This window comes from Zeugodacus cucurbitae, chromosome 3, assembly GCF_028554725.1.
Source record: "Zeugodacus cucurbitae isolate PBARC_wt_2022May chromosome 3, idZeuCucr1.2, whole genome shotgun sequence".
NCBI classification, from domain to species: Eukaryota; Metazoa; Arthropoda; class Insecta; order Diptera; family Tephritidae; genus Zeugodacus; species Zeugodacus cucurbitae.
In genome coordinates, this window is record NC_071668.1 from 48,991,420 (window position 1) to 49,017,489 (window position 26,070).

The 26,070-nt window shown below is 33.2% G+C and overlaps 2 protein-coding genes and 1 long non-coding RNA gene across 8 annotated transcripts; 1 reads left to right on the forward strand and 2 right to left on the reverse strand.

Annotated features, from left to right (window-relative positions):
* Nucleotides 1-1,890: 1,890 nt before the first annotated feature.
* On the reverse strand, nucleotides 1,891-19,886 carry LOC105217459 (trafficking kinesin-binding protein milt). 5 transcript variants are annotated; one of them, XM_011192469.3, is made up of 6 exons: nucleotides 19,369-19,886; nucleotides 17,113-17,290; nucleotides 16,728-16,937; nucleotides 6,192-6,470; nucleotides 4,349-6,064; nucleotides 1,891-4,261 (listed from the first exon to the last, which is right to left on the reverse strand). In XM_011192469.3, exons 1-6 carry the CDS (start codon nucleotides 19,369-19,371, stop codon nucleotides 3,351-3,353), a joined length of 3,297 nt encoding a protein of 1,098 aa, XP_011190771.1. In that variant the 5' UTR covers nucleotides 19,372-19,886; the 3' UTR covers nucleotides 1,891-3,350. The 5 variants fall into 5 exon arrangements, with proteins under 5 accessions (XP_011190771.1, XP_054083521.1, XP_011190769.1 ...); XM_054227546.1 differs by lacking the exons at nucleotides 16,728-16,937; nucleotides 17,113-17,290; nucleotides 19,369-19,886 and adding exons at nucleotides 9,661-10,551; nucleotides 11,712-11,865; XM_011192467.3 differs by lacking the exons at nucleotides 16,728-16,937; nucleotides 17,113-17,290; nucleotides 19,369-19,886 and adding exons at nucleotides 9,661-10,551; nucleotides 11,695-11,862.
* LOC128920387 (uncharacterized) lies at nucleotides 7,470-8,324 on the forward strand. Its single transcript, XR_008470439.1, has 2 exons — nucleotides 7,470-7,610; nucleotides 7,671-8,324. It is a non-coding gene; the product is annotated as an uncharacterized LOC128920387 (long non-coding RNA).
* Nucleotides 19,887-20,488: 602 nt separating the features above from the next.
* On the reverse strand, nucleotides 20,489-26,019 carry LOC105217457 (RNA-binding protein 39). Of its 2 annotated transcripts, XM_011192465.3 has the most exons (6): nucleotides 25,869-26,019; nucleotides 25,684-25,803; nucleotides 22,671-22,807; nucleotides 22,181-22,615; nucleotides 21,569-22,118; nucleotides 20,489-21,489 (listed from the first exon to the last, which is right to left on the reverse strand). In XM_011192465.3, the coding sequence occupies exons 2-6, from the start codon at nucleotides 25,735-25,737 to the stop codon at nucleotides 20,854-20,856; spliced, it is 1,812 nt and encodes a 603-aa protein (XP_011190767.1). In that variant the 5' UTR covers nucleotides 25,738-25,803; nucleotides 25,869-26,019; the 3' UTR covers nucleotides 20,489-20,853. The 2 variants fall into 2 exon arrangements, with proteins under 2 accessions (XP_011190767.1, XP_011190768.1); XM_011192466.3 differs by having other exon boundaries at nucleotides 21,569-22,115; nucleotides 25,684-25,972.
* Nucleotides 26,020-26,070: the final 51 nt, after the last annotated feature.

Here is a 26,070-nt window from a genome sequence, read left to right on the forward strand (position 1 = left end):
ACACCCGATTTGTAAGTCACAGCTGACTAGACGCGAGAACTCAGTGTTTGGCCCGGCCGAACTTGATGACGTTTTCACCTACTTTGTATATGTTGGCGTGTAATTTTGCCAATTAATCGTAAAGAGCTTTATTTACAACAGTGGTGTCTTTGGTGACCCCCACTGAAATTTTCCGCCAAACATTTTCGTAGAATATTTTAATCCTTAAATGTCCTTTTTTAAAGGATATTTTTTGATTTTCTCGAAAAAAAGGGTCAAATTGACCCATAAAGAAACCAGTTAGAGGATTAAGATCTTCCACAAAAATAATCCTCATACAATTCCACAATATAACTCTGACCATAAGAATTCTCTCAGACATTAACTTACAACATTTTTTTCATGTAGTATAATGCTCCCTTCGACCAAAAAATGAAAACTTTGACCCACTGTAAAAAAAAACTCAGATGTGCTGGACCATAAGTTTGTTCTACAAAAATGATCTACTCAACATACCCTTTCAGAATTATGGGGTCGCTATTCTGTTCCATTCAAAAAGTCTTCATTTGTTGGACAGTGTTATTAGTATTTTTTTTATGTTCTTTAGCTGATTTTACAGATTAGAAATTGTACTACGAAGAATGTATACCTAGTATTCAATAAAAATATGGCTACATAACTACAGAAAAGCAGAATTTTCCCCATTTTCCCACATCTCATCATACATAACCCCTTAAGATATGGGAGGATTGCCTTATTGTTGCAGCATAATCAAAGCAGGGCGATACGATGACAAAATATTATGTAAGGTAATCTTGGAGTTTCCAAATAAACAATTTGTGTAATTTTAACGACGTTTATATTATATTTCAATTTACAGTTCTATAAATAAATAATAATTTAACTCATAGTTTTAACTTAAGTCACTGCAGCAATATTTATTTAAAATATTTTAGTTAATTTTATTTTCAATTGCTTTTCATTTTCTCTTCCGCTAATGGCCAGAATGGCGTGTATAACTAATAATGTTTATTTTATATATAATTTGTTTGTTTTTTTTTCTTTCAAATCTTATCTATGTATGTGCACCACTGTATTCGTACTAACCTTGCCTTTATATAGGAAAATAAAGTCTTTCATATATGAACGCTGGCCTTAATTATTTTAATAAACTGTGACAAAAATGCACACAACTTTCATTTTTTTCATATTCTCGTCGTATATTTACTCTTTACTTTATTATTAATATTTTAGTTTCGGTTCTTTTTTCACTAAGCAAAAGCAATGCAATTACTGAAATGATCAAAGTTTATCACAAGTGATAGATAGGTTTTTCCAAGTTTTCAACAGATGGCACACACTTACAAACTTACATGTGTAAATGTCTGTTATGTATGCACTTTACTGCATGTGATGCGCATACTAACATTGATAGCTTAGCACCATATTTATTTATGCCATTCTTTACCATATATGCAGCGACTTTTTTATTTTCATTTGCTCTGTTTCACTTAAATTTACTATAACTTATTGTTTGCTGTTATTTTATTTGATAGAGGCTATGAACGCTGCCATGCACTTTCGTCAACCAAACTAGACTATGTATAGTTTGGCGAGAACACACAAAAAAAAAAAAATAAAAATTAAATAAAAACAATATTTTATTTACATCACAATGTTTCATTTATCTACAAACTAAGTTGCAGTATTGGTTTCGTTTTACGGCAACGAATAGCGAAGAACGTTTTTTAAGGAAGTGGAGACTAGAACTAATTTAATTTAACAATGTATATGTGTATGTCGATGTTTTTCTAGTAGTGACACAGTTGTAACGGAGCATGTTGAGCACAGAGTTGACGAAAATGATATTTTACAGACTACTGGTCGAAATAAAATGCATTTTTGTTTGACTTGTGCTGTAATCTGTTAATTAACTAAAGAAAATAAATTGAAAAAAATTAAAAATAAAAGAAAAATTAAAAAAATATGTATAAATAAAAAATTAATATATAATATAATTTTCACATTTGCATAACACAAATTTTTAAATAAGCGTTAGATTTAATCGTCCGAAAAGTGCTTCTAGTGAGATATTCAATTAGAATTATTTAAAATTGCTGAAACATTCGTTATATAACATTTCAAAAGTAAACGTAACAGCACTTGAACATAAACGTTCAATAATTCAAAAGAAAGTGGATGTTGAATGGTGTCTTCTTACGTTTAACTAAACACTTTTTGTTAATATCTGTTTATAAATAATTTAAAAAACTCAATTTTTAATTAATTCGACGTAGTCTAATTAACTTTACGGAGCATTGTATTGTTAAATCGTTAACATAAATAGTGGAATTGCTTATTTGCATTTATCTGCAACAAAAAATGCAACGGCACCTATAATTAAAGGCAGCGCAATGCTGTTGTCATGCATGTAGCGATTAAATAATTATTGAATGTTGCTGTTAAAAACACAAAATTATGAACGCTCATGCTATGTATGAGAATATAAGAAGTTACGCATTTTCATTTCTTAGCTTTTTCTCATTAATACTTTAGCAAGCAACAAAGAAACTATTATGTACATGTATGTAACTCAGAATTGTTTCCTTAAACTCAGACACTCAAACTAAGCGTATATATGTAGTTCGCAAGTATAAAGAGAACTCAACGTGGCAGTATTGTATAATATCTTGGGTGTTTATTGCTCCGCCATGTGAATGTTTGTGTTTCAAAACTTAAAATTCAAATTCAATAATTTAATAAATAAACAATAATAAATCAATATAAGATAAAAACAAATTACCTAAGTTATGTATGATAAAAAAATAAAGATGTATGCGTGTGATACAAGGTATAAACAACTTGCGAATGCTTCAAAATATGTAAATATGAGTTGTACAAGTTATTTCCACTCCTCATGCGATTCTACATTATGTTGTGGTGTTAGCTATGCCTTGTGAAGGGATAAACAACGAATAGCAGACAAACTAGGCCAATTTGAGTTGTAATTGCTGTAATGAGCATACAGATAGGCTTTAAAATGCGCTACGTAAGTGAGTGCACCAAACAAAAGCTATTTTATTGTTGGCCTACTCATATAGTAGATCACAGCTTCACTATCGTTGCAATCAATTCTTATTTATATACATACATACATGGAAGCTGCCTGCTTACACAAATGCACTATAAGTTGCCTGCGTATTTATGTTTAACTTTGCGCAGCTGTCTTTTATACATTCACTATTCGTTATCCGTTTATAATCATTGATTTTCGTTCCAAACACTATCAAACTAAATTATGTAGTAAATATTATTATATATATTATCATCATACTTAAATAAGCACATTTAGTAAAATAAGTAAAAGTGCTCTACAGCCAGCCACCTTTACGTCCGAAGAGTAATGAACTCACTGTACCGACAAATGCTTGTGTTATACTTTGTTGTTGTTGCTCACGCGATTCTCGTGCTTTATTGTGCGCACCCTTCTTCTGCTGTGTCAGCTCCGTGGTGGCATTTGTCATGTTGTTCTTTGCTGCCGCAGACGTTGAGGGTCCAGAAGACACTTTTCCTAAATCGGGACGTACACGCCCACTACCCACACCAGCATTATTGCCATTGATCGTACCTAAATCTGGTCGTTGACCAGCAATACCATTCTTAAGATTACGACGTGACTTTTGTCGCTGCAATTGTTTTATGCGGGACTCCGTTGTGGTCGTGGCGTTTGTGGGCACTGTCGTTGGCGCAGTCACATTTTGTGTGGCTTTTACTGTGTGCTGTTGTTCGTTTTTAACAGTTCTTTCGGAACTTATTACGCTTGATATCGACTCCGTTTCCATGCTTTCATCATCGCTTTTTGTGCTTGCATTGCTCTTGGTAGGCGTAGTCAGTCCCTTATGCAACACGGTTTTTATTTGATCACGATCAAAGTGTATATCGTCCACTACGTTATTGGCGCATGTGTGCAGATTCTTAAGACTAATTAATTGTGCCATTGGACTAGAGCTGCGACTCGCAATACCGCTAGCCAGCTGAGACATAGTATTCGGTTGTGCTACTATAATATTCTCTAAACCAATACTCTCCACCTTCTCAACCAGTTTTAGCGAACGTAATGCACGCCTCTCCAGGCGAGATAACATGATTTTTTGTTGTTTTTGAGCATGATTACGATTCGGCCTCTCTATATCGCCAATTAGTTTGCGTCGTATCAAATCTGCTCCAGTCGACAGTATACCGAACAATGGTTCAGGCGATGCTGAACGTGGTGGTGAACCCTCTGAAAGATGGAAATAAAATAAGAATGAAATGAAGTTAAGTTAATTTAACATATCACATGATGAATAATTTGTTTGTATTTGCTTACCGGGACTATTGCAAGGTGTAACAGTTGGTGTGAAGTTCGGTCCGGCGGGTGTATTCAGCGCACTTGGCGTCACAGCTTTGATACCACGTTCGTTTAACATGGAAGCCAGTCCTAAATTTACCGAAAACGTCGAGCAGGAATTCTTGCGTGAGAGGCCACCGTGTGGTGTAGGCGGGCAACTGGGTTGTCGCGATGTCGATGCGGAGGCCATGCGTGATGACAATTGTGATTGTGATAAGAATGACAAATCATTTAAACCGTCATCGGGATGCATAACCATGCTCGTTGTATATGTATATGTACATCCGGACGCTTCGAATTGCTTGCCAGGTAAATCATCGCTCACGTCCTCCTCAACATCAGACAATGTATACACTTGCATGCCCAAATCGTCTAGACCACGTCCACCGCGTATTGTCACACCGGGTCGTTCCTCAAGTAGGCCACTTAATGTTGGTGTTGCTAATCTGGACCAATGATGTAGTGTTTGGGAACCTTCTATCGGTTTCACAATTTGCAATTTTTCTGGTAGCCGCCATTGTTGCATTGATGCCGACATATTCGTGGATGAAATACCCGACGAACCTGTCGACATAATACTATCTGGCGTGCGTATACCTTGTGGAAGTGTATTTGTGGTGGTTGGCTGCTCATCATACGTGTACGTACCAACTGGCGCATAGGAAAGCATAGCACGACGTGCCAATACTTCAGCTGGCGTGAGACGTTTTAGAGCAGCTTCGAGGTCTTTAGCGCCTGGTGCACCGGGTACACCAGTTGGTGCCGCTGGATAGCCGTCGTCCGATTGTGATACCAGACTTTCGCACGACAAAGTCTTTAGACCCATTGAATTGTCATCGAAGGCGGCACCACGATACGGCATCGCCGACATCCGCGGTCCCACACTACTACTCATCGCCATAGCACCCAATTGTGTCATCGACGAATTACCACTATCCATATAATTGCCAGTTTTGCTTGCACATCGTACTGTTTCGAAGACACGCTTATATGGTGGTGTAACACCAACACCTAAGCCATAAGCGGATCCCGCTGCACCTGCACCACCACCATATATACCAGGCATTTGTGACATTAATCGACCCATACGATCAGCACGTTGTGTATCACCCGAAATACCAGAGTCAAGACTGTTTTCAGAATACATTGAAGACTCCATTAATTCGCATTGCAAAGATTCTGGCTGCAGTAAACCGGAATTCGATATAAAAGAGCTACGCGCTTGCGGCATTGTTTTCTTGCGCTGATTACGCAATTGCTCCTGAGCCTCCTGCAGGAGCGCAAGTACTTCCTGATATCGTTGCTTGAATTCAAGTAATTCCACTGCTAATGAATTTTGGTTCTCCTTGGTTATATTTAAAAGTGTTATATGTTCATCATTATCGTGCGTTAATTGATGCAGCCTCATTTCGGCCTCTGACAATCTCGCCGTTAAACTTATTATTTGTTCGTGCTGCAAACGATTCTCCTCTCGGAGACGTTCCAGCTCTAGATTCATGCTGTCGTAGCGCCCGTTAGCTTCGTTCAATTGCGATGTTATATCTTCCATAAGTTGACGTTCCTGCGCCTCGACATCATCGGTTTGTGAGGCAAGCTGTAAGGCTTCAAGTTTTAAACTCTTATTCTCATCCTGTAGATTCGCAATTTTCTTTTGTAGTAAATCCAAAGTAATTGATTTAGAATAGGTAGGAGTATCTAAAATATAGAAGTGATTTTTTTAATAGTATAAAAAAAATGTTAATAATATTTAAATTGTAACATTTACAAACAAAAATATCTTCGTTGAGGAAATAACAAAAAACTAAATAGAACATTTGCTTACCATTTTCACTCCCTTCGTCAGAGTCATTTGTCAAAACAGCGATAAGTTCATTTTTCTTGTGTAGTTCATGCACTAGTTGAGCGCGATCCTCGTTGGAAACTTTCAAATCTGCTTCCAGTTCAGCAATTCGACTTTCAAGTGCATTATTTTGTGTTAAAAGTTCTTTGCCAATTTGTACTGTTAATTCTAAGTCCTTTTCCTTCTCTTCCAGCAAGCGGGTCACAGCTTCTATGTCGTCATATGCGCGCGTCATTTGGCTTACACGATTTCCACATAGAACTGAAATAACAATTAATTATGAATAAAGTGATATTTTAGAGTAAATATGTGTTAAAACAAATTATAATTATTTTTGAAATGTTTGTATCATTCGTTTACACATTTATTTTATTGCATTACAGAATAGTAAAAAAATTTCATTAAAGATAGTATCAGAAAAAAAAACAACTCAAACCTATTGAGTTTGACACTTCCTTTTTAATTTTTTAATGCATATTATTATTAAAAACAGCAAACAAAAGCAAATGTGTCGGTCATACTATTATATTACACACTTTTACGCTCTGAATAAAAAATGTATACTAAAAATATTAAAAATTTTTAACTTAGCATATGCTTGAATCAAAACCGGTATATTTCTTTGTGTTCTTTCTTTTTTAATAATTTTTAATTGTTCTTTCTGCATTCAACATTCACGAAGCAATAAACTAATATTGAGATTTTTAAATATTTGAAAGCTATAAAAACTCGACACTTATTTGCACATAAATTATACATTTATGCACTACCTTCGTAAAGTAATTGTTCGTTCTCAAGTAAAGTTCGGTTATTAGATCGTAATTGCGAAAAGTTTAGATCAGCTATAGTAGCATTTTCAACTGTATTAAATACTGCATTTGGATATGTAGTTGCAGTACACAATATTTCGTCCTCATACTCCAATTGCGCAGCATCCACGTCGTCTTCATTACAATTTTCAAACCATTGTAAGTTCGATTCAGTATTGAGATTTGTAGCGACAGCATCAATGTTTGTATTCACTACCACTACATTTTCCATGTCGCTCTCTAAAGTGTTATATCGATTTTCCGGAGACCACGACGCATTGCGTCGATGCATACGGTCATTACGTTGAACGCAACCACTGGAAGCGGCATTCTCCATTGTTTTGCATGCCAAACCAAATAAAAATAAACTTAATTTTGCACGTATTCAAAATAATTATTAATAATTCAAACAAGCACACATTGATTTTAACGTTTTTATTGATACGTAGGATTTTGTTAATTATATAACAGGACTGTTGCGGCTAATTTACTTATGATGTCAAACGTATATTGAAAATTTTGAAAGTCAAATAAATAATATAGCAAACAGTTGAAATGTCTGCTTTGATTTAGCACATTAACTTCAATCACGGTAATTTGTCGCGACGTTATTTTCTAATTATATTATATAATATTTAGAAACGAATTTTAGCATTTCACATTCTGACGCATCATATTTTACTGAACATAACACTTGACGACGTGATGATTTGATTCAGCAGGGGTGTACAAAATTACTGGAAAATGCAGGATTTTTGACAAAATGAAGAGAACTTAATTTGTTTCCACGCCTGCGCTATCTTATAAAGCCAAGGGTGTTATACTTATGTCTTAATATATATGTACATATGTATAAATAAAACATTTAAAATTCATTAGTATACAAGTAAACAGATCAAAAACAAAAACCCGTTTGCTAAATTTCATATCATATTAAATCTTCGTAATACTCACTTTATGACAAATCGAACTTCAAATATTTCTATACATATATATGTATGTATTTTTATATTTACTAAAATGCTAATGGCCTTTTTAACTATGACAATCTAAGTGGACAGAGGAAGAAAACTATTCCAAACGGCATCGGTCTCGTGACGCAGTTTTTGCAAATACTATACGATACAGCTTCAGAAAATACAGTTCATTTACCCGGTTTTAAAAAATATATTTATCTATCGCGTGAAAAATTCTCGCTTTACGTTTCACAAAATTACTATGCACAATAGTTCAAAATTTTACAATTCTAAGCTGAAATTAAGCTCGCTATTATTTTGCCAAACACAACTTCCTATCACTTCGCAAATGTTCATTGCTTTATTAATAGAGAATGAATATTGGAACAAATGTCAAAAATCAATTGACAGCAGTGTTGTAGAACGTCATACAAATTGAAATTTTACTCAAGCAGTGAATACAATACACAAGCAATGTGTTGACATAATTCATTTGCAGCACTTATACATATTTGCACAAATTTGTATTGTATGTGATTTTGTTCGTTTGTATATATGTATATCCATTTTAGTATTCATTTACCATTCTTATTATTACACTAATTTTTATTTGGTTCTAGAATATTTACTTTCCAGTTATTAATCAAGACTACACGAATCATGTATAACATATAAATATATAGAATAAGATATAATAAAATATACGTACAAATTATAGAGCGTAGTTATTTCTTAATGCATGAATATATTTTAAACTCGCTAACTTTTTTCAACTTAATTTCATTATCAGTTTTGAGTATTAACATATGAGAAATTTTATCGGTGATAATACTTGAAAACAATAATTGTACATTTTTCAACACTGCAGAACACTTACTCCAGTAAACACGTTCCAAAGTGGAATGGTTGCCGGATCTTAGGAGAAAAGAAACAAACTGGTTGCAAATAAATAACCAAATGGAGTCGTTGTAGATATTGTGAGGGCACAAAAGACCACAGCTTGCAGTGCATCCCTCCAATTATTATTCTATACTATTCTAACAACCAAATAGTTATAAACGTAATACATTGGTTTATATATATGTATATATGTATGCATAGCTGATGATTTATAATTCTCATACAATTTAAAATATTTGCATCAAATATGACCTGTTTTCTCGGGGGAAATGGAGATTTTTAATTAACATTTTAATATCTTAAACTTTTCACTATGCGCATATTGTAGACCGTTATTTTTATGAGCTTTAGAACTAATGTTGTTAAATTGAATTTAAAGTTCTAAGCTTATTTCATAAAGCTTTACCATTCATCCCCTTACACCGCATACGAAAACAAGATAAAGATAAGAATACTGAAAACGCATACAACTGCAACTCCTACTACATACTAATATACCTTCAATTGACACTTAAAAATATTTATTTAAAAGAAAATAATCGCATTTCGCATCGACTACGTGTGCATTTGCACGGCCACTCGATAAAGTGTGCCTTTTTATTAATAGAAAAAAACTTAACTCCGATTTGCCATATAAAGATTACTTGCAGTACAGTCTACAGACTGATCGGAACAAATGTAGAGCGGAAATCGCCTATATTATAATGCAAAAATGCGCATTAAATTTGTGTTCCATTCAATTATAGTTAAAACAACATATATTTATATTTGAATTGTCATGCATACCTTGATCTGAATACAACGTCCTTACAACTTTTAGACAATTCTTTCCATCTGAATTTCTAGCCGCGTGATACATTAGATCTTGCTCATTACATTTGGAAATTGTATGTTCTAACTTTTTTTCATCTTCTTTGGTTTGACCTTTAGACACGAAGTCACAGAGAAGTGATACAAATCGCGGGGAAATATTATGGCTTGTCTTGCTTGTAGCTAGAGTCCGTACTCGTTCCATTGCTTCTAATTCAAGTTCCAAATGTGTAGCTGGTTCCTCAGCCTCACTGATTGAAGCTAACGAACAGCTACCGCTGCTTAAAAAAGACGTATCTACTTTAAAGGACTGCATAACACTTATCGCTTTTTTAGCATTACATTCCACTTGCGTTTGTAGCAATTTGAAAGTGTTCTCAAAGCCTTTACTTGTTTTCGATGGTTTTGCTGTTATTAATAATGCATTTTCCGATTTTTCTTCATTTGTTGATAAAATGGGTGATGACTGTATAGACGATGTCAATGTAGTGGAATTAAGAAGACCTCCTTTAAAATCTGAGCTCATATCAATGGTGGAAAAATCCAAAGGAGAAATACTTGTCCTCACATTTGTACATTCCATAAATGCAGTACTGTCATTGCCCTCAGTATCAACACCATTGCACTTCCGACGTTTCGAACAAATATCTGCGTCACCATATTTAAAATCGGATGGGGCAATTATATTGCTTTGTGGCACACTTATATTTTCACTCGACATATTTTTTAAACTTATGTGTTCATAGTAGTTGTTCGAAGGCAGAACGATTTTTAACAAATCCGCGTGTTTTTATTATCATAGATTTAATCTTTTTTTTTTTGCACAATTTAGAATTTTTTCAATCTCATCGCGAATAACAAATATATCTATTAACGAAGCATACATAATATTTGTCAAAATTATATTAAGGAAAATAATAAAGTGAGTTAAAAAACTATATTATAACTATCCATATCAATTAGATATGCCGCAATCAAATTTGAAATTATATTCATACATCAGACTATTTTAGGGACAGGGACGTAAACAATAATACAGACTTTAACCAGTCAGTTAAATTTACATTATTGTGTAATTAAATGCGAAGCATTAAGCTAAACCACTTGCAATCTTTACTTGTTTTTTAATATTGAAAATTTCCACCCCAAAAGTACCATTAAATGTATAACCCTTGTTTGTAATGCGGAAACCTTTTTTTCGTATCTGCACATCTGACAGTCATATGGCACAGTTTATTTACTTATTATGACGTAATGAGTATCTTTGCATTGACTTTTTCTTGGCATATGACAGCAAGGGAATTTGCTTTACAGTTTCATGGGTATGTGGAACGAATCATTTCATATGTTGAGGTATTTATATACATAACTCTACAAGTTCAATGAAAATGTGCGAGGAAAAATTACCAAATTGAATTATAGTTAGGGTTACAAAAAAATTGTTATCACAACAATTAGTTAAAAAACAAAATCCGACGAAAACCATTATCATTCAATTTAGATTAAATTAAAAAAATACTTTTCGGGTTTAGTTGCTTATCAGATAGCAAAAGTTAAAACTAATACATCAATGTCACTCATATACCACACACAAATACAATTATGAATAATGCTACGTTGGAATGGTTTTATGTAACTCAAAAGAATGAATATAAGAAATTGGGTGTATTAATAATTATGTTGCTGTTTCTTTTTAATCACAAATATTTAACCAATAGGTAATTTAAACTTTGTTGAATTAATTAAACTCCATTGACCGATACGCAAAGTGCATAGCATTTATTAGGCCAATATTTCATGGTGAAAATGTTTCCATCTTCTGGAGTTGCACCTAGCCTTAAACTAGCCCACAAATGAGCGCACCATATATAACAATGAGTAATTGGTCAAAGTTAGGTTTTGTCATTCGACGAAACATATTTTCACGTGCTTTTCAACAGCATTTATATTTAGCATATTTATAACAATTTTCACTACACTCTTGTAACACTTAAATCAGTTGGCATTTACTTTTTTATTTCGTTTACTTTAAGAACAACCGCAAGACATTCCAACGCACTAAAAAAACGCGGATAGCAATTGTCTACGCTCCCAAATGAACACTGAAGTGGACAGTGGAATGAAACAAATTGCCGCAACGAAATTTCTTCAACACATTCCAATTTCAAACAAAACTAAACTGAACCAACTCAGCAAAAAGCGCAACGAACAAGTGATGTACAGGGGTGTATTTTAATTGCTATTAACGGGCGTTCATTATAAATGTTTTTTTCTTAAGATTATTATATTATAAATTTCATTTACAAAAGCTAATAGGCATGGACGATAAAAAATATTAATTAATAATCATTGACACTTATCTTGTCGAACATACAGTCCACTAGCTTATTGCATGTATGCACTGCTATATCAACATTTACAGTGAAGGAGGATAAAAATAGCGCGTACATTTTAACAGAAAGCAAACGAAATAGGGAGTGACTGTATTGAGGGAATATTAGTCATATAATATTAGTTGATATTTAAAATTTATATAATCTAGCCAACTAAGACGATATGTTATTTTAAGTTCGTGCAATTATTCTTTGTTACAAAGGAATGATTATTCAAGTGAAACATGGGTATAATTAAAAGTAGAAATAAAAAACTAAAACTGCAATTACATTTGAAATATTTAATTTTTGAAAAAGCACTAAAGCAAGTTTAGCAAAATAAAGAATGTTCGCATATTTTTCTAATTTTTCAAGAACTACATGAAAATTAAAGCTCTTTAAACTTTTTATACTTTAAGATTTTTCTATAAAATGCAACAATTTATGCCGCTAACAGCCGCTACTGTAATCGTACGTTGCCTAATGCACGTTTAATGAAAATTTTAGATATTCTCTTTTTAGTTAAACGTACATCTTTACATAAACAAATAGTCACAAATCAATTAGAAAAGCTTTGAAAATTTGAGTGTCATACTCATATAATATTTAAAAATAAGTATCACGTACACCTACATTTGTATATATATGCACATAAATATATTTATGTATTTGTCAGAACGTATGTATTTTGATAAATATATTGGATGAAAATATATATTTGGTAAACAACATGCTGAACTGTTAATATTGAGAAATTAATTTCGAAATCGCGAACGCTCTTTAGAAATGTATACAGAGAAATTTTATTTAATTTCACTTATTTAGAATCAATTAAAATTTAACAATTACGAGTTTTTTCGTCACATGGCTGAACTCTTAATAACCGAACCAATCTACTACTTGTATAATACATTAATAAAATTTGTATTTTTTGCATATTCATTGTTATACCATATTGAGTCACTAATGGAAAACCGCCAAGTTGTTAATTTAAGTTTTTATTTAACAATAGTAATTATAGAAAACGTAAATCACTTACTTATTGCAAAATAAAATACAACTTCAGTAAATCTCACAGAACGCTTATTAAGCAAGTTACGAACAGTACTTTCGCTGTACAGCACATAAAACGGGTTGTATGGAAAACTACATAAAATCCATTGCTAAATTAGAAAATAATTTATTGTTATTTTAATTAACTCATGTACATATCACTAAAATTATTTTTAGGTACATACTGAAGCCCACAAGAGATTGTATTAAGATTTGAGAACAGCTCACATCAACATCGAAACGAAATGAGCGTTATACTTTGAATTTCTATTTAATTAGTTCTTTTTTTACATCCACATTTGCAAGTTAAAATATTAAAAATTCGGGTCAATGTTCAGTTTAATGAAATACTGTTACAAACCAGTTTTCATACTTACGGAAGTTGTACCGGAACGTAAGTATACTCGTATGTATTAATATAATAAAAAAAGGTGGAAACATTACAGAATCAGCTTAATGCTTACTCCCAAATTCGTAAAAAAAAGAGTTTTTATAAAGAGAGCAATAATTATTGCCTCTTTTTTAATATAAACGAAATGTATTACTAACACACCTTTAACTTATGTAAGTATACGTTTAAAAACTTTTTTTATTAATTTGAGGAGGAATTTATAGAACCATTTACATATTATGCATTCAAAACGAAATAGTTAATATTAAAAACACTAATCGGACAAAAATCGTGCTAAGAAAGTACATATTTTGATAGCACAGTAAAAAGGAGCCTAGCTCATGTGCTATAATTATTGAGTCTGCAGTTGCATTTGTGTCGATACAGCAGTTTGTGGATCGTCTAATATGCATTTGAAATGTGTTTATTTTTTATATAAACGAAATTATATGAATAATTTATACACGAATGTGAGAATAGATAAGATAAGATGGGAAATGAAATAGCAGATAGCAGAATATATAAATAATTACGGGAAAAAATTTATATGACTTCATATCTATTTGAGCAGAATCAAATAAAGTAAAAGTATAAAGTCGTACATTGCGTATTGTGATAAATATTTTACACAACGTTTTGAATTCTAAGGCACAGCTTGTAGAACTAAATAAACTCAAATATTATTTGTAATTACTAGAAATTCAAGTAAAAGAAATTAGAATACTTCAGTACCTATTAGTATTCAATTGACAAATCTTCTTTTGTACTTTATGTATTTACACCTAGTGTGTGAGAAACCTCCAAACGTTTTAACAGTATTTTCTTGCAATTAATGCAAGGGTGCAATAGAAATATAAAATCATTGAGAATCATTTTCTGACACCTATGTACCTATCTAAACTGAATTTTCTACTACAGAAAATCGTTTTGAATTTTTTGCTGAAGCATTAAACTTTCCCCAAAATGTTTTAAGAAATTTTGCGTAGAACACAATTTTTGGCTGAACGTACGTAGACCATAATGACCTGTACTGTAATACTAAGCTTACTTTAAGAATTTCAACTACTTCAGCAAGTGAGTTAAAATTAGGGAAAAATTAAGAAATAAATGTGTACGAGCAGCCTTTGAAAATAAGGGTAGCGATATTAGGCGTGTTGGAGGATGGGATCATGTGTAGAAGTTCACGCAAGTGAGGAAAGTTTTTGATTGTCATTCACTTGGGAGTGGCCAGAAACGATTCTTCTCCACATGGTTCAAGCAGCTCACGACTTCCGGTTTTAGACCAAGTATCCTCTGGGTAGCCAACAGACAACCGTTTGAAGGCGAGCTAAAGTGAGAAGGCGAAGCCCGCTTATGCGGTTGTGCGTAGGGCTTGGGACCCACCACGTAAAAACGAAGTACCAATGAAAAATCTACGAAAGCATAAGAGCTGCAGAGCTAAACAGAGAAGGTACAATCTTCTACAAGAGTGTACAGCTACTGGCGTACGCCGATGATATTGATATAAGAGGCGAAGCGAATGGGTCTGGAGGTGAATGAGGACAAGACGAAATATCTCCTGTCATCAAACAAACAGTCGGCGCATTCGCGTCTTGGCTCCCACGTCACTGTTGACAGTCATAACTTCGAGGTCGTAGATAATTTCGTATACCTGGGAACCAGCATCAACAACACGAACAATGTCAGCCTCGAAATCCAGCGCAGAATAACTCTTGCCAACAGGTGCTACTTTGGACTGAGTAGGCAATTGAACAGTAAAGTCCTCTCTCGACGAACCAAAATCAAGCTCTACAAGTCGCTTATCATTCCCGTCCTGCTTTACGGTGCAGAAGCTTGGACGATGTCAACATCAGATGAGACGACACTAGGAGTTTTCGAGAGGAAAATTTTGCGTAAGATTTATGGTCCTCAGAACATTGGCAACGGCGAATACCGCAGACGATGGAACGATGAGCTGTACGAGTTATACGACGACATTGACATAGTTCAGCGAATAAAAAGACAGCGGCTACGCTGGCTAGGTCATGTTGTCCGAATGGACGAAAACACTCCAGCCCTGAAAGTGTTCGATGCAGTACCCGCCGGAGGAAGCCGAGGAAGGGGAAGGCCTCCACTCCGTTGGAGGGACCAGGTGGAGAGCGACCTGGTTACACTTGGGATCTCCAACTGGCGCCGAACTGCGAAGGAGAGAGAGAGGTGGCGCACTATCGTCGATTCGGCTATAACCGGCTAAACGGTTGCAACGCCAATCACATACATATTTGACCACCACATATGTAGCTTGTGCTAAATCATGGACAAATAAAACACATTTAGCTTATTTCATATCTTCGCTTAAAAATGTATATGTTGGCAATGTGTGCCCGAACTCTCAGCTGAAATGTAATTTATTTGAAAAAAAAACGGTGAATTTATAAATCAAATTTCGTTTTGTTTCCGGCTTTTCTATAATATTTTGATCTTTTAAGGAATCTACAATCATTATTAGTTCCGGGGCGGTCAAAATAAATATGGATAAAGTTTTTATATATTTCATAATTTTGGTTTGTGTACATTTTAATCTGTCAAAATGGGATTTCTCGCTATTGCCAACTACTTTTTCTGAGAAAAAACCAAACTGGCAATGCCTCTAGATAAAATACAAGCTATGATAATTATGTTGGCTAAGTCTTCCATACAAAACAAGCTAATAACTTAGTTTGCTGGTCAAATAAAACACACATATTCATAAAATCTGTTTGATACAATTTGAGTTAAATATGTTAAAAATGAAGGAGCCTAAAAATATGCAACATATTTACTTATATTTTTGTATAATATATACTGATTATTAGCTTCTTTTAGGCGCATTTCAATTTCATGTAAATTGTTAAATTTGGTTCAATTATGAACTGTTGGCTTGGAAACAAAATTTCATTCATATATTATATTGTTACTTGATAAAAAATTGCATTCATTTAAACGCTATTTGGATGCGATATGCAGATTGAGAAGAAAATAGCACAGGTTAAACGAATACAAATAATCGATTGTAAAAAAAGTAGTGCAATGCATATTAGTAAAAGTTGAAAAACTCGCTTTAGATACCAATATTCTATGATACATATATGGCAATATACAGCTGTATGTATTTACTGAAGACAGTTAAAAAACTCAGCAATTATATTTATGTTACCGCTGACGCCAATATGATGGCAAATAAATAATTTATTGTAAAAGATACTTACGAAAGTAATTAAGCGTCTCACGTGTCTGCTCTTTGGTTAAACCTAAACCTTCGGTAGGTATTTCTAATGCTGGTGCAGGGACAAACCAATCCTGATTGGAATAGCCAGAAAAGTCGGTTAAGAAATCCGACCGAACTTTATATTTAGGAATTTGTTCCTCCAAAAGAGAAAAAATCTCGACCTCAGGTAAATTTTCACTACTGCATAGTTCTGAAATAAATAGTTGCGATTATTGCATTTGCTATAGTAACATTTACATGTGTATATAATGTAAGTATGTATGCAATGCCAAACTTTAGGTTTTTTGGTAATACCATACGGAACACCATTTTTGAAGAAATATTGGTGCATACATATGTACATACATATTATTTATGCTTTATACCTGTACAACAGCTAGCATCGACCATTTGCACTGCAGCTTTGACATTTTGTTGTTGCTGTTGCTGTGTAAGGCGCTTTGTTGCTAATTTGGGTAAATGTTTATTAAGCGTAGCTTGTGCGGATGGACTTAGCGGAGCGGAGGACCTCATGGGCGTTGATAGCATAAAAATGCCCGATTCCTAAAAAATTAAGCAAAAATTAATAACAAAAATTTTAAATATAAATGACTATGTAGAGTAAACAAACAATATCGATAGCTTTGATATATTATATAAGAAACATACGAAAGAAAAATAAAATAATTAATATTTGCTACATTGTTACTCATCCCATTTTAATTTGTACTTATTTCTTTATTTTCACATATGTATCTTGAAGCTTAAACAATTACTAAGAATAGCTCTACCCTGTATTGTTTGTATTTTCTAAAGTTTGTATGATGCTCTAATATCTTATCTGGGAGCTTAGTCGACTGTCTATGCCGCTAAAGTGTTGTTATGCACAAAAAAAGTAAATGCTCATATTGATTGCCTGCATTTCTCATTAAACAAATCGATTAGATTAATAAAGTCTATAGAATGAAGGTAATAAAGTGAAAAAACCTTAGTACAAACGTACATATGTGTGTACCAACATGCTTGCTTATAAAAATCGCGAATTTGTAAATTAATTCACAAATGTGTCATAAGGCAATGGGGAAAGTGCTAATCATAAAGGTATACAATTTTGACCAAAATTCCTTACTCGTTTTGCCACCCTGAATTGTGTTTTTGGCGGCTCACCACCAGGTATATGACAAAATTCAAAGCTTTATATCTAGCAATATATAGCCATTATTAAGTCAAAATCACACTTTGCTGTTTGGTAGTTCTTCGTTGAAAAAGTGAGATAAGTAAGTTGCCTACGTGCAGAAGTGGTGATACCCCAGCTGCTCCATCAAACAATGAGGTTTGCACTTACCTATTGATCATGAACCTACTTCATTTGTATGTATTTAACTCATACTCATACAGTCATAACTTAATGTTTTACCTCATAAAACTCAAACAAAATAACCAAAAATTGTGAAAATGGAGTTGACAAGTACAGAACTGTATATAAAAATTGCAGCGTAAATATGAAACCTAATTTTTTATGATATACTCAATTCAGAAATGTAGAGAACTTCATATTTTACACTTTCCCATTTTATTTAATTATATTCACAACATTTCTTAAAGTAAAATTGTAAATTGATTGATTCTAAGAACAAAATAACCTAAGAATCTATGGAACCAGTATGGATTCCTTATTTATATCGGGCAAAGGAACGATATTTCAACAACATTCCCAAAAATAATTTGGAAAATGTTTTATTCCATTTAATGACAGTACTAAACCGCCAAAATAGCAGCAGTATAGCAATGGCAGTAGTAAAAATTTGTAAATGTTATCTTTAACTTAATAATGACAGTAGTAAACACCAACAATTATTATTAAACTATAAAATATTCCAGGGTAGTAGTTATTGCAAAATAAGCAGGAACTAAAGTATAATTTCGACTGTGTCAATTAGAATTACGATTTTTGATAAGTAGCAACGTATAAATAGTGTAAATAAGATAGAAAGCTATATAATATATTACTCATACGTTATCATTCATTCGATAAATTTGTCGTGTTCATTCCAATATAATATTATTTAAGTGATTGCTTGCTTGTGACTTATGAAGCCAAACAGTTAAGGATCTAAGTTGCATAATAAGTGCGAGCATTTGTTTAAATATAATAACTAGTTTCGGCATATACGCATACATTATGCATTATGCACGTGTGAATACAAATGTTTGATTAAAATCATAACAATTCGCAACAAATGCAAACTGTTTACTGTTTGCAGACTTTTCGTTCTACATCATGCAGTCACGTATAAATCGTTGACTCTATGTTTTTCATAAAACTAACACTTTGAAGTTTTCAACCATTGCTTTTTGTCAAACAAATACGAATACGGTTGCGGTGAAATCATTAAAAAAAAAATAATTATAATTTAAAGCATACAAAAAAAACATTCACAGTTCTTATATAAGAGATTAGGAATAAAAACAATACTCAACACTATATTATTTAAAACTTTGGACAACCACAAAACAATATTAGCGTGAAAATCATACTTGTGTAGGCGTTTGTGTCACCGAACGATTACAAAATCATTTCCTCACACCCAACAAATACGTCAAAATAATTTTCTTACTCTATTTAAAAAAGAAATGAATACCATTGTCTGTTATTATAATCCAAAGGGGAAATGTCTAATGAATCTGCTTATCCTTGTTTTGATTGCCAAATTGTATTAACTATTTATTGGAGTCTTAAGTTAGATCTTCAATAGAAAAATCGAATTTTCCGCTTTTCATTACGACGGATGACCGTCTTTTATTATTGTTGCAATTACTTTATTCGTTTCTACTTGTACGAGGTTCGCGTTTTTCACTAAGCACACTGGATTCGATTACGCACACACTATTTTCATTTTTTCTCCATTTTCACTTCGTCTTGCCGACACAAAACTTATTGCATAAATGTGTAAACTTTTTAAAATAAAATATATTGCCTTAATTGTAAACTATTTGCACCAAGAAAAACTATGTCAAATATTTTCGTTTAAAGATTGATGATTTAATTGTGCGAAACTAAAAAAAGAATGCCCGCAAATGACACTGGACAACGAAAAATGACTGAGCTATGTTTAATCGCCACTGTATTGAGTTCTGTTCAGTGAGCTCTACTTCAACAGATGTGTTCGGATGAAATATAAATTGTGTTTTGACATTGAGATTAGTAGAGTTTGGCAAAATTTTGTTTACTTTCGAAGAGAATGCATTTGAAGAGGGTTGCCAGCTCTGTTTTTAATGCTTTTGACATTACAGGCTGTAAATTGCTCTATTGTAAACAATTATGTTAGATAAAATAATTGCAATTTTGTTTAAAGAAAATCTTCGCAAAATAATTTATTTAAATTACCGATGATAAAGTACAAATTTCCCTTAGACCTTTAATAAGTGATCGCGACCAACGTGTATTGAAAAATGTTTTGAGTTCTTATAATCTTCATAGCATACAGATTTTAGCTACTTTCTATGCTTTGCCGCGTGAATGAAACACCTGCCTTATTTTGGCGCTTCATTTCATTATATTGACAGACTCTGAAAGAATCGGGACTTACGAATTATGTTAACGAGTTTTATCAGTTGAGTCGATTTAGTCATTGATCACTAGATCAAAAATAGGAAATGAATGTGCTATATACGAATATTGTACTTGTGCTGTTAATTACGTTGACCATGGGTTTTAATTAATTTTAAAATTCTTCTACAAAATAAGCTGTAAACTTCTCGTTCATTTAAAATTAGTTTAAACGTCTTTTTTATTCATTGTAGTGTTCAGATTATATGGTTTTGTATATTTATACAGTATATTAAATTTCAAAGTTCTACTAAAATACAAATTAGGAGAAAAAATTATAACGATTTGATTATAACTAGACAGATGTTTAATAAAATCCCATGCAATTAATTTGACAAGGACGTTGTGTCCCTACAAAAACGATGCAATCTGATAAGTGGATCGAATATCTTTTCTAGCATTAGAACAGCAGGAATGCATGGTAAACATAACGTGAACATCATCAAACAACCGATGTATAAAATTTGAAAGCCAATCATCGCTACGTATACTTATGACTAAGCATTTCTTTGTAGCCTTATTCACCGGACTTTCGTTTCGAAGCTAACAAATTAACTGCTGTTATTGCATCCGGAAATAGAGAGTGGTAATTCAGTAATGGTACATAGGCTGCGGTAATGACACGACCAGCAAACCAGCGTCCATGCAAAGCATTTACTGCCAGCACAGCGGTGGTTATGCTTGGACATTTTACATAGACATTTCCCGTTGGTGAAGCCTTATCAACAAAAATATGTAGTACGCCGCCATGTTTTGAACATTCATCAATGACATCGTCACGTATTTCACTATCCCATGCCGGATTATTTTCTGTGCGGGGATCAAACATATTGGATAGCATGAAGCATTGTGTAGCTATGGCCGGAGTTTGAGTCTGAGTCTGAATTGGTGCTGGTTGTGGTGCAGTGGCTAGTAATGCGTTGGCTGCAGCTTGTGGCACTGCCAAGCCAGCACCCTCAGCTAATTTAAACATCAGCTGCAATCGGCCAGTGGCACCGAGGTCTATGCCGCTGCGATCCATTTCATCCGTATCCAAAGAAGACGTGTTCATATCTAAACGTTCAGTCACATTTCCCACCTTCATGGGTCGCCCGGCCAATTCGAATCCGTTTAACTGTTCTAAAGCTTTTTTTGCATCATCCGCATTATGATACTGCAATAGTCGAAAAATAGCGATAAAAAAAGTGATTTTATTAACAACATAAAATTTTACTAGAATATATATAAAGTACCGTAATAAATCCGTATCCTTTAGATCGACCAGTCTCAGTATCCATAATTAATTGTATGGAGTCTATTTTTCCAAATGGTTCGAATATACCCTTAAGCATATCTTCAGTAATGTTAAAATGCAACGATCCCACATATAATCGCATTGGTCCAGTGTGATTTTTAGGTGTGAATGTGGGTACAGCATTTGCAATACGATTTTTTTCAGCCTGTGTATGTTGAACAGAAATTGGAATGCCCAGTAGTTTTTGACCCGACAACCCCAGTGCTAGTGCAACCGATTCTGGGTCTTTAAATTCAATGTATGCTATACCTTTGAACCGTTTTGTTTTGTTGCAGGTTATTAAGCGAACATCTCGCACTTTTCCGACACTTGAGAAGAATTCTTCCAGGTCGCGGGCACGTATGCGTTGGGACAGTTGCATACAAAATACGGTGCGCGCATCCCGTTCCTCTGGACTCAGATCGGCACGAGGAGATCTGTCGCCAAGACCGTTGGGTGGTGTTCTACCGCGTCGAAATGGTCTTGGAGAGTTACTACGGCGCCTGCTACTGAAAATAATGTTAATTAATATTATATATTTGATATACGCATATATATATTTAATTTATACCTTCTTTCTCTTGAGTTTGAACCAAATCCAGGTCGATCAACTTTATATTCACGAATTGGGCTTAACTTTTTATCTCTAGAGGGTCGATCCCGCGTTGGGGAACGTGTACGTCGTCGTTCAGAGCGTGGTCTACTACCACGTCTTTCTCGAGAACGACGATCAGGTTCTCGTGACCGACTACTGCGGCGTTTGTCTTTGGACCGACTACGGCGTTTCTCAGCATCACGATCACGTTGCCGATCACGATCGCGGTCTTGTGATCCGTAACGTCGTTCGCGTTCGCCATTACGTTCCCGATCACGTACGCGATCTTTATCACGAGTGCGATCTCTATCTCTTGAGTAACGACTTTCGTCTCTATCGCGATGACGATCACGGTCCTTTGATTTGCGTCCCTTGCGATTATCTGTAGTACGTGGTGAACCCGAACGACTTCTAAAAATTTAGACAAAATATATTATGCAATCAGTTGAAAATTAATGTAACTTACCTTGAATAATGCTTGCGTCCATTCAAATGTACTGAAGATGAAGATTTGCTTCCACCCTTGCCACTGCTACTCTCCTCATGTTCTCTGTATGGTGACTTGCGGCTGCTGGCATCGTGGTCTCCCCGACTGGCTGCATTCTATTTTACATATATTTATAGGAGAAGGAAGTGTGGTAGGACGCAATTGACGTGCAAGTTGCGGTTTGCCGTCAATCGAATTTGGTTCGTTAAAAATTTGATGTTGAGCGAATGAGAGAAAGCAAATCAAAGGAATTAGTTAGATCTTTTTTTCTATGAAAACATAAATTATTTTTTTGTTTAATTTGCAGCAATGGGCTTAATTTGATGGCTAATATCCCACCACTCATTCGTCCATTGCTTCAGTCATTTACATTTGGTTTTTATGTATTATGATTTTTATTTTTTTCATTTGTTTTTATTATAAATATGATTTTATTCATTTAATTGTTTGATGTAGCATCTTTCTATTGCAATATACACTCTTGTTTATTGGCTTGCTTCAGAATATTGAGTGGAACCTTCGCTCCGCAGCGAAATATCTCACAAATATATTCTCATGCAATTTGCTCAAGCATTCGATTTCGATTCGAAAAGTTGAAGTGGTATTTTATTGTCATATTTTGGGGTGAAGTAGGTAGGTGGTAGATAATGTGAATTGGTTTTGCCCTTCAAAATCCTGTTTGTTTAAGACAAGTGCTGCCACACAGACGCAAATATGTACGAGATTATCTGAAATTTAGTTCACGTTCAGTTCATTTTATATTTTCAAACGTTTCAAATGTTTTGTTTTTAAGATATAATTATGTATGTATTTTAAGATTTAGCACAAAAAGAAAACTTAGTTTTTGCTTGACATACAAAATGCATCGATACAAAGTTTCTTAGTACAATATTATACGTTTTTTTTTAAAGACGAAATATTTTTTTCTGGCGCATTCAAACTTACCAAATGGTCTCCGGCTTTAATCGTTAGAATGACCAAAACAATCACTAGCAACAAATTGAGCTTTTACGATTTCTGCAAAGACATTTCACCCTTGAGAATTATTTCATATTTTTTCGAGTTATGAATGTGTCTTTTTTATTTTTGTATCTTTTCAAATAGGATTATCCTGAGTGGTTGATGAGGAAACATATAGATGCGAGCAACCACATCATTTATTAATGTGCCAGCAAGAAAATTAAAAATTCCAAAAAAAAAAATAAATACATACATACATACAGGTAGAACATAGAGCCCGCCCAAAATTTTTATGACTTTCTGTGTAAATCTTCTCTTGTTCAATGTATAACTGCAAAATTAGATTTTATAAATTATAAAAAAGTAATATTTGATTTTTAAATAATCAAATATTTTTCCCAAAAAATATGGTTTACCACACAATGTGGTTTTAACCTTAACATGTAATTCACAATTCATAGCAATTCAATAAGTTGTTAACAAAATGAGCGTTTAAAGTTATAAAGAAGCCGAATTTCAGTAGAAATGTGTTAGGCGAATACACTTCTATATATTAAAATCTTGGAGAAGGCCTAATTTCTCGTAAAAAATATACAGACATAAATGTAACTATCAAACAAATTTGAGAAAACATAAAAAAAAATTATATAATAGTGAATAATAAAATAAATAAGTTAAAAAAGTAGTTATTAAATCTTCTTTTCTGTATTTTCTTTAATAATGAGTGTATGAAACACGTCCCCTATTCCTCAAATATTAATTGACTTCGTTTTGAATCGTTATTATGTATATGCCTTAAATAAAAATAAATTTGGAAATTGTGCTCATTAATAAATACGTTGCTAAGTATGATTTGTTGTACTTAAAATTTTATTTTGTCCAAAAAGGGAATCAATTTTGTAAACAACTCAGAGTTTTCAATGATTATCTATTACGATAATCAAAATCAGACTAAAATTCAAATTGTTCATTGACTATAAGATCCAACTAAACGTTTTGAATTATTTTAAATACTCTTTAACTATTGTACACAATAATACCATTTCATGCTAGGGATTTGCATGCTTGATACTACAAACATATTAATTGATATCACGATAATAAACCCTAATAAATATTTATGTTTATATTTACAAATTCATTTATTATTTATAGTAAGTATACTTATAGTTTGTTAACTTTTTACTTAATGTACTTTAAGGAAAATTATATATAATACGATGGCTTACTAATCAAGGTTTGATAGCGTACTCCGCAAACATGAATGTTTACAATGAACCTGAAGAGTATAAAGTATATGTATTAAAAATAAAACTACATTTTGTTTGCGTGGAAACTAGCTGCATTTTATAAAATAAACAATTAATAAGTTCCCATGGTGGAATTGTGGATAATTTTTCATAAAGAAACGCTATCTTCATTTGTGCCGCCTTTAAAGGTATCATATTTTGTAGTGGTTTGTAATAAGAGTATATACTTATTTCACCTCTGTCCGATAATAATTTCATTATTTATAATGTTACCATTGTCAGAGAATTTCGTTTACCTTGCAGTGACATAATTTTGTTTGATTCAAGAAAATGCAATGAATACTTTTGGTCGCAGTATCAGACAATAAATGCATATGAAAATCTCACATTGATTGTGGTGTTCAGAGATAAGTTTTAAATGTGTTTACTAGAAATAGAGGGGTTTTCTATAGTTTGTCCTTTAATTTAAATTTTGTATTTTTGATTATAGAGAAGCACCTAAATTGGTTTATTTAAATATAAATGTACTTATGTCATTTCGGCTTTTGTTCTATTCCAGGCTCGTCGATTGTTAATTCATGTGTATATATACCACGAGAAAACACAGGGTTCTTCTCTAATAATGCACAGTAATGCAATCACCATTATATGATGTTAGATAAATGTTAAATGTTAGTGAACCTTTTAAATATTCTAGTAACCACATTTTACCTTTTCGTCACTAATCATATTTTGTCAATAAAACTTGATAAAGTATGGTATGCTATGTTTGTTAAACTTACATTTTTTATGTATGGTGCTTCCAGCATAGCTTCAACATCAAAATCTTCGGCCATGTTGTCTAGTTATATGTTTGATCCCTTCCTTCTATTGAAACCACGGATATTAAATTAACACAATTCCTATTTTGTAAGAAAGGTATTTTATATTCTGATAGTTTTGCGCTTTTTAAATAACACTTATATACTTGTATAATGTTTTAATATGTAAATAGTTATTAAATTTCACACGACGATATGAAAAAGCATGGAAACTTCTATTTTTCTTATCGAAGAACGAAGGTAAACGAAGAACGCACGACGCAAAGCGATTCGAGACTCGATTACAATCATCATAAATGCGTTAGCAATTGTGGTAATAAATTAAATGTGAATAGCGAAGGCATTAGT